Source organism: Rhinolophus hipposideros (genome assembly GCF_964194185.1).
Source record: "Rhinolophus hipposideros genome assembly, chromosome: 23".
NCBI classification, from domain to species: Eukaryota; Metazoa; Chordata; class Mammalia; order Chiroptera; family Rhinolophidae; genus Rhinolophus; species Rhinolophus hipposideros.
The window spans coordinates 41,161,841-41,173,952 of NC_138069.1; the positions used below are offsets into that span (position 1 = coordinate 41,161,841).

The window sequence follows — 12,112 nt, forward strand, 5'->3', positions numbered from 1 at the left end:
TTCCTTGGGCATTTCATACCGGAATAAACTTGGAGCCTCAAAAAAATTGGAATTGACCAGGATCTCTCTTGCACCCACCCAAGATGCCCCACGTCATCCCGGATTCCTGTTTCATGGGGGAGGGGACATCTGCCCTCTACAGCCGGTCCAAGCCCTCAGAAAGGTCCATTCCCGGGGGGCAGACCTGCCAGTGTTCTCATGACCCATCAACAGACAGGAACTTGGTCACTGGGAAGATAACAAGGGGGACATTTGCATTTCTGGAGTCTCTAGACAAGGAACTCTACCTGGAAACCTGCTCCCTGTCATCAAATAAGGCATTCCACCTAGCAGTTCTCAGTAATTACCCATTTCCATTGCCCATTTGGCAGCAGAGAAACTAACACCCTCAAGGGGACCTTGGCAAAGGTACCTCAGCCAGGAAACGACAAGGTTGAAATTCAAGCCCAGGGCTGTGTATCTAGCTGATGGCTTGGCTGCTGGCTGTCCTTGGCCACAGCATTTCCACTTGAACCGTCCCCGGTGCAAGACAGTTGAAGTCGGGTTCCCAAAGAAACTGGAAGCAACAGCTCCGTCTAGTGGTAAGGGGGAGGATTTAATTGAGGAAATTAATTTAAGGATGAGGGGCGAGAGGGTGAACTGTCAAAGTGTCTTTAGGAACCAATCTATCCAATCTGATGTTACAGATGGTGCAACTAAGGTGCAGAGAACAGAAGGACCCAGGCCAACACCACACAGCTAGTCTGGGGCAGTGGGCTACATAGAAGTCGGGTTCTTGTGTCTTTTCGTCAGGCACTGCACTACGCTGGGTGCCGGGGATACTTGGGGAAGGCTGTGTTGGGCTGAACTGTGTCCTGCCAAAATTCATGCGGAGTCCCAGCCCCCAGTACCTCAGTACCTCGGAATGTAACAGTCTACGGGCTTTTCAGGAACACACACACACACATATACACACACACTCACACTCACACACACAAATCTTTGAGTACTAAAAGTAAAATAACTGCTTCCAAAATTGAAAAAAACCATAAAAAACTGCAGAATCAAAATGAGTATGTTTAAATGTCTGCACAAGAGTATGTCTTTATGACAACATATAACCTTCATAAAGATAGCATTTGGGAGTTACTTTCCTCCCTTTGAACTAAATGCTCGGTGAGTACCTTAGTGCTCCAAAAAAATAATAATAATAATTACAAATTAGACAGGCTACTGTCGCCATGTCCTCCCCGAGGCGATAGGGACGCTCAGGAAACAGGTCGTTGGGGGTTGAACGCAGGCTGCACCGATGCGCTAAGCCCCGGCCTCGGTTTGCCCCACGAGGCACTGTTGGCAGGGTTACCGGGCACAGTCCTGAGCTAACCTCCAAGTACAGCAAATGCTCGGCAGGTGCGGTTGTCATCGTCACCAGCGCTGCCCAGGCACAGTCCCCGCTCCGGTCCGCGCTCTGAGAGGGGGCGGGAGGTCCCTGCGCTCCCGCGGGCGCCCCAACTACCGCTGTCACGGAGGCAGTGGCGACCGCGGCGGTGCATTGTGGGGCTTGTAGGCCGGGACGGGGCTGGGTGGGGAGGTGGGCGCGGCCACGGCAGTCACACGGGGCCATCTTCGGCGTGCCGGCTGGCCTGGCCCGTGCAGCCCGGCCCGATGGCGCCGCGGCCTCTGAGCCCCTTAGTGCTGGCGCTGGGCGGCGCGGCGGCCGTGCTCGGGTCGGTGCTCTTCATTCTCTGGAGGACCTACTTCGGCCGTGGACGACAGCGGCGCTGGGACCGCGGCGAGGGTTGGTGGGGCGCCGAGCCTGGCCGCTTCCCCGAGTGGGACGAGTGGGAAGTGAGTGTTGGGCCGGGGCCTGCGCCGGTGGGCCCGACCCTGCGAGCGCGGCCACCTCCTGGTGCCGGGGCTTGGCGTCCCCACCAGAGGCCACCGTGAGCCTCGGGAGCCAGGGGCGGGCGGCCGATGGGCTGGGGGCGCCGCCCGCGTCGCAGCAGGACGCAGGTGTCCTGGCAGGCGTGGGAGCGCGGAGGGCGCGGCCCCGGAGCAGTGGCGGGCCCACGCGGGGTGCAGCCCGCAGCCTCCGGCGCCTGCGCAGTGCGCGGCTCGGGATGCCGGGAGAGGTCCTCCGCCCCCTCGGCCAGCCCGTGGCTCCTCCACGCTGTTTCCCCGACTCGATGGTCCGTGCGGCCTTGGGACGGGGGCACAAGGAACTGGCCGATGTCACTCAGGAAAAGCCTGGAGTTGGGGATCATGACTCAAAGGCCGCGCTCGTCCCATTGCATCAGGCGCTTGATGGGTGGAGGGAGGGGACGGGAGCTTTGGTGCCTAAGGTCTTACCTCGGGGAGGGCCGGGGGAGGAGGAGGACACAGCCTGACCTGTGCCCGCAGCCCGAGGACCAGGAGGACGAGGAGCCCGAGCTGGAGGAGTTGGAGCAGCGCGAGGTGTTGGTGCTGGGGCTGGACGGCTCCGGGAAGAGCACGTTCCTGCGCGTGCTGTCTGGAAAGCCGCCGCTGGAAGGCCATATCCCCACCTGGGGCTTCAACTCCGTGCGGCTGCCCACCAAGGACTTCGAGGTGGACCTGCTAGAGAGTGAGCAGATTCCCCACCCCCATCCATGCCCCGTCTCCCCATGACCTGAATTGGACCCAAGTCGCGGCTCTTTGTCTGGGGGTGGCACCAAAATGCGTATCTAAGCAGAACACTCCCCTGTGTGAAATCCTTCCCATACTTCCCTGGGGTCCAGGATACAGTCCAAGCCCTGTATTTTGACTTGGGGGGTCTGTCCCGCCTGTCCCTCACTTCTGAAGCCCACCTGCCTGACACACATACCAACAGCTAAAGTTTCCTGTAGGCCAATCATTTGACATACAGTCATGCATCGCTGAAGGACCCAGATACAGTCTGAGAAATGCATCCTTAGGTGATCTCATCGTTGTTGGAGTATCAGAGTGTACTTACACAAACCTAGGTGGTACAGCCCATTGCTCCTAGGCTACAAGCCCGTACTGCCTGTTACTGAATACTGCGGGCAATTGCAATGCATTGCCCTACCTCACTAGGCTCCATGATCTCCGGGACCACTGTGACATATGCGGTCCGATACGGACTGCAATGTTCTGCGGTGCATGACTGTACTGAGCAATCCTCCCAACAACTCTATACAACTGGAAACAGCGAGTGTCCTTCTGACACACACGGGGAAACTACAGACTAGCTCTCAATGCTAAGTGCTATGCCACATTGCTTATTTCTGAAGGGTACTTGCTGTTTTCTTCTGCCCTTTGAGAGCACTGTTCCCTCAGTCTGGAAAGCCCTTCTTCCTTTGATAAACTAATGCTCATCCTTCAAGATTGAAGTCAAACATGATGTCCCTGTGAAGTCTTCTCTGACCCCAGGCTAGGTTAAGGGTGCCTCCTCTGGGCTCCCCTTCTGCTGCAGTATTTGCCACATACGAGCCTTGTCCCTGACTAGGCCCCTGGAACACAGATGGGTCTGGTCCAGCTCTGGCCCCGAGGAACCACCCCAAAGCAGGCACCTGGGAAGCTTGCTGAGTGAGTGATCAGAGGGTCTGAGCAGCCCCGTGCCCTCAGTATTAGGCTTCTTGGGGTCCTGGGAGAGGATGGCAGAGAGGGTATTAAGAAGGCAGCAGTACTTAGCCACCTGAGTTCAGCCACAGACTTGGTGGGGCCAGATGGACTTCCCGACAGCCAGAGGACTCGGACCATAAAGACTGGTGGGTTTAGTTACGTGCTCGGGAGGGGATCAGACTCCGAGGGCCTGGCCATTGGCCTGCAGGGGACCAGTTCCTCTGATCTCAGGCACTTGCTGGTCTATCCTGGCTACATCCTTCCTTCCTGACTGTATTAACAGCAAACATTGACATTTACCTGGGATTTGGTCCTTTCAACAAGCTTTCCCCATCTCCCTCTTTTGTGCCTGTGACACAGAAAGGTCAAGTGGGGGTTCTGCACTTGAGGCCACTCTGTCTGACAGAAGTGCCCCTCTCCTCCAAGCCTGGGAGAAGGGGTTTGGTGTTTTCCTGGTACCCAACAGTCTGACCAATCCAGTCCAGCCGCCCTAGGATCCCTCAGCCTGGATTCAACCCCAGATCTCCCATTCGAGTCCTGGGGCTTTCCCTTCCTACCACACTCAGCTTGCTGTGGTTTCCTACAGTGTCAGTACTGGAGCCCAACTGGGAATGGGCTTTTGTGGATCTTTGATAACTCTTCCCTTCCCCCACCTCCCGTATCCATTTCATTAGCTGGTTGCCAGCCTTGTCTAGCAGGAGATTCTGGTCTGTCCATTTCTCCCCACCTCCACCGCCAGCTTGGTCGAAGCCGCCGTCCTCTCTCAGTATGACAATAGTCTCCTCGCTGGTCTTCCAATGTCAGCCAGTGTCAACATGATCTTTCAGATCACGTTACTCTTGCTTAAAACCCGTAAGGGGCTCCCCACAGCTTCGCCGTGGCCTGACAGGCCCTGCGTGGTCTGGCCCCGACTAGCCTTGCCGGTCGGTCACGGCTTCTAACTCTTTCCCTCTGGCAGTGCCTCAGCCACGCTGACCACCTTCTGTTTCTCACACACTGAGCTTGTTCTTCCCTTTGCCTCTCCCCATGTTCCTTCTCATCACTGCAGACTCAGCTGACATGCCACCTCCTTGGGGAGACCTTCCCAGACCACCCAAAGTGGCCCCCCGCCACTTTCACTTTTTCTGTTTTATTTCCTTCCTTTCTGAAACGTGTTTGTGTTACTGCTGTGTCCGTCCTGGTTGCGGAGGGAGCTCCTTGAGAGCAGGGCCCTTGCCCGCCTTGCTCCTCTGTATCTCCAGCACCCAGATCAGTGCTTGGCACCTAGTAAGCACTCAGTAAATACTTGTTGAGTGCCTGCTATGTGCCAGGCATTGTGCTGAGGGCTTTGGGGGGATCCAGAGGGAAACGGCTCTAACTCGCAAAGAGCTTAGAGTCCACAAGTGTCAGAAGTATAACCAGAAACACTAGGATGCAGTGACCGTTGGGGCTGTGCAGGGGGACAGAGGAACAAGAAGACAACCACACCAGGGACGATCCATGGACAGCCACGTATGTGGTGGTAGGACTGAGTACGGCATTCCTAGGGAAAGAAAGTGGGGTGGTGACCAGGTTGAACAGGAGAAACTGAACGGAGAATGGCTGTGCATACACAGGGCAAGGAGTCCTGGCCTCTGACCGCAGGCACCACAGACCAGGAGGAAGCTAGGGATTGGCAGGAGGCAAGGCAGTCAGTGATAGAGCTGGCGGGTGCTATTTCTTGCACCCCTACTATACACCAGTCATCTGAAGTGCATTATATATGGCACCTTTGGGGTTTGCTGCTACCTGTTAGTTAAGTTCAGTGGAGACTGACGCCCAGGGAGACCCAGGTGTCAGCTAGAGCTAAACCCAGGTCTGACTGGCTCTGGAACCTTCTCCTTGCGCCTGGCTGGTAGAGCCTTGGGAAGCTGGAAGTGGAGGGGTGGGCTGGGAGGAGAGAGCCAGGGCCCGGGGAGGCTCTGAGCTGGCCTGTGGCCTCTCTTCAGTCGGTGGCAGCCAGAACCTGCGCTTCTACTGGAAAGAGTTTGTGAGCGAAGTGGACGTGCTGGTGTTCATGGTGGACTCGGCTGACCGGCTGCGGCTGCCCTGGGCTCGGCAGGAGCTGCACAAGCTGCTGGACAAGGACCCTGACCTACCTGTCGTCGTGGTGGCCAACAAGCAGGTGAGGGCTGCGGGGGGCCGGCTCAGGTGCACTGGGGAGGGACAGGCCCAGCCCGCGACCTGGGGCGCCTGGCGGAGAGCCGCCCCCACCTCTGCCTCTGCTCTTTCCTCACCCCGACTCCTCCTCCTGTCTGCCTTCCCCTGTGCCTCCCTCTCATCTGTCATCCTGGAGCAATGAGAAAAATAATATGAAGCATCCACAAGGTGCGGGTGTGGTTTTGAAGGACACCTGATATTATGCTTCTATTGACCGTCCAGGCTGTGGCTACTAGTCCCGTTTTATAGAAGGGGACCTGAAGCTCAGAGATTCTGCAACCTCCCCAAGGTTGTACACCTTGAAAACCCTGGAGTTGGGACGTGACTCCAAACCCTGTGCCTTTTCCACTGCGCTGTGTTCCTGGGACTTGCGGTCCTAGATCCAAGAGCTCTAGCTGGGAAGTAATGAGAAGTTAGTGCACTATGTAAGATTTCTTGTGTGTTACAGTGTGCCAGGCACAGTGCCAAGCACCTGCCGACCATGACCCAACTTCAGCCCTACAAAACCCCACGATAAGTCCTGTTGTTACCACTCAGTGCCAACTTACAGCTGTAAGTGGCAACGTCAGGACTTGAACTCAGGTTTTCCTTGAAGTCCCTGCTCTTAACCACAACACGTACCTCTCCTGGGTGCCAGGGGGCTGCCTTGGCCCAGCAACCCTCAGTGTCAGACCTAACGTGCCATTCTCAACACCATGTGAAACTGCCACTGTATGGAGGCCTGACATGTTTCCTGTGGCCTGTGCCCATGTCCCTGAGAGCCACAGGACATGTGCCCAACCCGTCTGGAGAGAGGCTGTATGTCTTTGACCTCAGGTTCCCCCTGCCTAGTGGGAAATATTTGACAATCTTTTATAAATTGGTGACCATATGTCCTAGTCTGCCCGGGACAGTCCCCATTGATGCCTGTTTTTCTGGTATAATTAATAATAGTGCCCCTTTGAGACTCAGAAGTACCCCAGTTTGGCCAATAAATTATATAATCCTAGGTATTAACCAAAATTTATAGCAATTTTGGACCTATAGGAGACAGCACCTCAGGTCCCAGCATTCCATGAGTTGCTCCAAGAATCATTTTAATCTTGGGTCCGGGTTGAAATTAAAACGTACCCTCACCAGCTGTGCTCTGCAGTGGCCTCTTTCTCCTCGGCCAGTGTCTCAAAGTCTGGTGGTGGCAGGCCCTTGTCTGGAAGTGACCCTCTGGGAGGTCTCTCCACTGCTGAGTCTAGGAAACGGCTGGCATGCTTCTCAGGGGCCTAAGCTTGGGTATCACACCACCCTGAGTTTGAAACCTGGCTCTGCTACTTAATTGCTATTTCCTTGACGAAGTGACTTCACCTTCCCTGAGCCAATTTCCTCATCAGTTAAGTGCAGACTGAGAATTAGTAAGACTTCAGTGCCTATCAAAATGCCTGGCGTACAGGAAGTGCTGTTTCTCACCACCGTGGCTGATGATGGGATGAGAAGAGATTCGCGCAAAGCAAAGTCAGAGATGAGGAAGAGAGTTTAGACGGAGCGGCTCAGAGGCCCAGTGTTCCCTGAAGTAGCCCAAGAACAGTTCAGTTCATGGGTGACAAGGCTGGGTGCTGGGAAACGATGGCTGTCCCCACTGGCTGTTTCACCCCAGGACCTGGGCGAGGCCATGAGCGTGGCGGAGCTGCAGCAGGAGCTGGGCCTGCAGGCCGTCGCCACCCAGCGGGAAGTCTTCCTCTTGGCAGCCAGCATCGCCCCGGCAGGATCCGGCTTTGAAGACCCTGGCACTGTGCACATCTGGAGGCTGCTCTTGCAGCTTCTCTCCTAGGCTGGCACCGCCTGCCCACAGCCCAGCCCTGGGACCCCGTTCTGCTGTTCTTCCTTCTTTACCAGACTGGGCCTGGGACGGGAACCACAGGGCAGCACTTCCCTTCTCCCCTCCTTGCCTTCCCTCCCATGAGCAGGGCCTGGGCAAGGCCAAGAACCATGCAGAAACCTTCCTGGTGAGATGGTATGAGGCCGAAGCGGGGAGGTGGGTGAGGCAGAGGGTGGGTGAGGATGGTGCCTGGCTCCTTCTGGGCTGGTGGTGGATCCAGCTTTCACCAGTGAAGGCCCCCTCCTCTGACCTGTACACGGCGAGGTCTTCCCTCCCTGCAGGTCCTGATGGTGGAGGACCAGTGTAGGTGTCAGAAGTACTTCCAGTTTAGACTGTCCGTTCCTGGCCACTCCACGCCCCTCACGTGGGCAGGTTCTGGACGTACGCAGTGAGCCTTGGCTCCCAGTCCCATTGTCTCGCAGCCCAGCTCTGCCCAGTGGGCTGTGTCCTTGTGCAGTCTCTTGCTCTCTGGCCCAGCGCCATCATTTTCAAACGAAGGGGATTTCTGTGTTTTTCTCTATCTTGGAGATGCATTTCCCAGCCGGGGGGATTAGAAGTGCTAGGACAAACCTGGAGACTAGCAAGCTTTCTGAAACCTCCCTGCTTCCACCAAGCCTAGGCCTGGCCTGCCAGTCTCTTGTGGCTACAGATTAAATGGTATTCATGCCCTAATAAGAGAAACGGAAGTCTCCCCCGCCCCAATCTGGAGACAGAAGCTGCTGCTCTTCCATGAACTGTGCCAATACCCATGTTTACATAAGTGGGGGAGGAAAGAGTCCAAGTCCTTGGGAAGAAGACTCGACCAGAGCTGGGCGTTGGTCTCAGAACTGCCTTGTAATTATTTATTTATTTATAAAAGGAACAGGCCGTAGATTTAGGCCGTTTCCAGGTGCTGTAATCAAAACCCCAGGTGATTGTCTTGAGAAAAATAGGTAGAATCATGAACAAAGCGATAACCTATCCGTGTCGCTGGAGACAGAGCTCTAGCTTCCCCAGCCTTTTGTGGCTCTAACTGGTATCGTAGTACTTCCCATTGATCCACATGGACATTTATGTGAAAGGGACACAAACCCCTTCTGTGTGGATAACAAATGACTGGGAGAGGAAATTTCAATCATGTAAATCCAGGTAAAAAGAAATGGGGAGTAGCCCATGGGGTACCCTGGGGTACATCGCTCAGCCTTTCTGGGACCTTTGATTCTGGCGTTCTCTCCAATGCACATTCCATCAATCTCCTATTTCCAGGGACCAGCCAGTCTAAGGACCATCTTTGCATTGACACTTCTCTTTAGTGCAGGCCAAAGAAGGAGCCTTTTGTCTGTCTGGGGCCACTGAATAATCGACAGCCACAAATGGACTTCTTTTTAGAGCAGATATCCAGTTCAGTTTGCTTTTTAATTGAGACTAGAGATTACGTGCCTTCGTTTCATTTGACATTTACTCTGTGCTTCAGTTCTGTGGCCTGTGCAAGAAGAGTGGTGGGGAAGGAAGCGCCGGAAGTCCAGAATGGGCGTGAGAGCTGAAGAGGGGCTGCTCTGCTCCTGGGCTGTGGGTTCCAGAACAGAATCACTGTCTCTGAAATCCCAATTGACTTTCTGCATTAAGTGATTGGTCTGCTTTTAAGTGTGTAAGGAATGACTTGGGTTTTAGAGTAGCCTTTGAAACTTTTCTGACAACTTTTCATTTTGCCATTGGGAGATTGAGAAACCTTATTCTACGTTCTGCAAACCCCACCTTGTCTCCAGTGCTTGCAAGTTACCTAGGGAACCAGCATTGGTGAGGAGGCCTTTTTTCTTCTCATTAAGATCTGCCTTTGGTCTATCGAGCATCATTATGTAGTACAGGTTTTAAAGCCCCCCGGGGGGGAGGTGAACTTGAATAGGGTTTAACTTTATCCACTTCAGCTACTTTTAAAGCCCACTCAGAACCCACAGGTCCCAGCGGCACCAGAAGGGGCGCTGAAGGTCCAGAGTGCCCCCCTCTGACACGGGTATGGACTAGAGGTTCTGCTGGCCTGTGGGTGGGCCTCAGCAGTTGTAACTGACGGCTGTGCTCCTCTGATGGGGCAGCTGGCCCGTCCGCCAAGCAGAATGCCACCGTGCCCATCGGCTCTGACTTCTGCCAGGACCAGACTGGGCAAAGTGGGAGAATGGCCTTCCGTAAGAACAGCTAGATGCTTGGCCTGGAGTTCTTACCAGTTACTCCTGAATGTGACTTTCTGATCAGGAGCCCAGTAACTGCTTTTGGGAACCAGGCGTTACCTGGAGCTGTTCATCTCAGCTAGCCTGGATGACACTGTTCCCCAGTCTGCCCTGACCTATAGCTCCCAACCTACCTAAGCATGGGGGTAGGGAGTAAGTGTCTGGGCAGCTCGTATTATAATGAAGATGGTGGCGAGAAGGCTCTGCTCTATTTGCTTATAGAACTTGTGTCTGGATCACTCACCCTGGCAAGGGCCATCTGTTCTTTCAATAAGAGTTATTTCAATGAAATCATGGCTTCTGATGTGCCATTTGGTGAGCTGAAGAGAGCATCTGGCCCAGAGCTTGGACATGTGGATGGTCTGGCTAGGAGGGCTCTGGAGGCTGCTGGGACCCCACCTGGGACTGACTGCCCATCCCCAGAAGCCTTCTCTGACACCTCATGGTGCCCAGACTGCCCGTTGTAAGCCTGTGCGGATGCCGTGAAACCAGCTGTCAGACCGGGTAGGGAAGGAAATCGTCCCATCACTGCCTCCTGGTCATCTACAGAGGTGCTGATGAAATCCTCCCAACTCTGGCCTGTCTGCCTAAAGGAAACACCAGATTTCCCTAAAAACATTTCCACTTGCCTTTGAAAAACATTTTGTTCTTATGCTAGTTTAGTAGCAACTGCCAGCATTTTGCACCAGCTGCTGAAATCGTCTGTGGTGTCATCCTGTGCAGCTGCCCAGACCTCAGAGCCGGGACCGTCCGAGCAGGGTGCCGCTGACACTGACCCTCACACAGCCCACCTTCCTGGTAGCTCTGAAAAGGGAAACCTCCCGCTTTTCCTCGTCTGCTGCCTCTGGGAGATGGGCCCATTAAGGGACAGAGGGAGGATTCCCGTAAACATCTGAACATAAAGGGGCCTTGCTTCCACCCATGCCTCGCAAACCCAGACTGCGTAAGGTAGAGTGCTGGCGGCGTTTGAGGGACTACACAATAAATACCAAAAACTCGGAAGTGGTTTCATGTGAATTCTGACTTTGAGGAGTACGTGCTGGGTACTTGCAGTCCCAGTGAGGGGCAGCTATGGAGGGCGGTCCCAGAACACTTCCTGTGATACAGTTTGTCAACAGCTAGTCTCAGTCCCCTGGCCCTTCACATGGGGGTAAGGAACGTAAGCTTTGGGCTAACAAAGTACCTTCTGGGAGGTACCCAAAGGCTCCTCCCGCTCCTTGGCTCTGGCCCTGCCAGCCAAGGTGTGGCAATGGGAGCAAGGACATCTTCTGACTGCCTGCACGCCAGAGGTCAGCATGGAGGTCACAGGGCCATGCAGTCTACTCTATAAGCATTCCCCCAGTCCCCCTGGGCCGGGCTCCGAGGATTCCAGGCCAGGTCCCTGCACTCGCCCAGTCTGGTAGGGCATGCCAAGCAGACCGAAAGGCAGTTCTGACTGGGATGGTACCACTATAGGAAGTCTGGGCATGGGGACTACAGGACGCTTACACAGCCCGCACGGGACAGTGGTAGGGAAGGCTTCCTAAAACTGGCACCTGAATGAGGAAAACAGTAAGGGGCCAGCCTCGTCCAAGCCTAAATGGGGTGCTGTGAAGGACAGAAGTTAAGGCCAGTAGTGAGGGGCCTCAGCAGCTCTGCTGCACAGCAGACCTCACGCCGGTGCTCGAGGGGGTTGGTTAGTGGCCAGTCACTGTAGTCTAAGGGGGCTGAGCCCAACTGAGGAGGGGTTTCCGGGACTCCCCCAGCCTGTCCTGACCGTGTGGGACAGAGGGGTTGCCTTCAGGAGCCACAGGGGAGGGCAGCAAGGGAGAGCCTCGGCTTAGTTGTTGGAAAGACTTGACTTCAATCCCCTGGCCTTTAATGCTTCTCAAGCCTCAGTTTCCTTACCTGTAAGATGAGGATAAAATCACACACCTTACAGGGTTTTATGTGAAATCTATGTAAAAACGCTAAGCCCTTCACTAGAGCAGTGAGAAGAAACATCTTAGGTGCTTGTAGGAGAAACCTCAGGAACAAGAGGATTTTTGTATTATCAGTAGCTGAGGATGAAGTATCACGACTAAGACAACGCCCAGTGACAACCCCACATGCTGCTTGTAGTCCTACGAACAGTGGTCACCTCCTCGCCTCACCCAGATCAGGCAGGCCTGGCCCCAGAGAATGGGGTTTGGCCAGATCCACCCGTAACCACACACCGCTCCTCGCCTTAACAGCCCTGGCTCCAGCTTCTCGGGTCCAGGATGAGGCATCATCTGGGGCAGGTATAAACCAGTCACTTAACTGCCGTCTCAATCTTCTGCAAAGA

The 12,112-nt window shown here is 54.8% G+C and overlaps 1 protein-coding gene across 5 annotated transcripts; it reads left to right on the forward strand.

Moving 5' to 3' along the window:
- Window positions 1-1,049: 1,049 nt before the first annotated feature.
- Window positions 1,050-11,836, forward strand: ARL10 (ARF like GTPase 10). 5 transcript variants are annotated; one of them, XM_081035209.1, is made up of 4 exons: window positions 1,050-1,827; window positions 2,380-2,581; window positions 5,547-5,722; window positions 7,385-11,836. In XM_081035209.1, the coding sequence occupies exons 1-4, from the start codon at window positions 1,645-1,647 to the stop codon at window positions 7,556-7,558; spliced, it is 735 nt and encodes a 244-aa protein (XP_080891335.1). In that variant the 5' UTR covers window positions 1,050-1,644; the 3' UTR covers window positions 7,559-11,836. The 5 variants fall into 5 exon arrangements, with proteins under 5 accessions (XP_080891335.1, XP_080891336.1, XP_080891334.1 ...); XM_081035210.1 differs by having other exon boundaries at window positions 9,060-11,695; XM_081035208.1 differs by lacking the exon at window positions 7,385-11,836 and having other exon boundaries at window positions 5,547-7,366.
- Window positions 11,837-12,112: the final 276 nt, after the last annotated feature.

Bases quoted from the DNA above. Each gene is read 5' to 3' on its own strand.
- ARL10 (XM_081035206.1), top strand. From the start codon at position 1,954: ATGGGCTGGGGGCGCCGCCCGCGTCGCAGCAGGACGCAGGTGTCCTGG. The intron at 2,582-5,546 runs GTGAGCAGATTC...GCCTCTCTTCAG, and splicing joins CGAGGTGGACCTGCTAGAGA to TCGGTGGCAGCCAGAACCTG.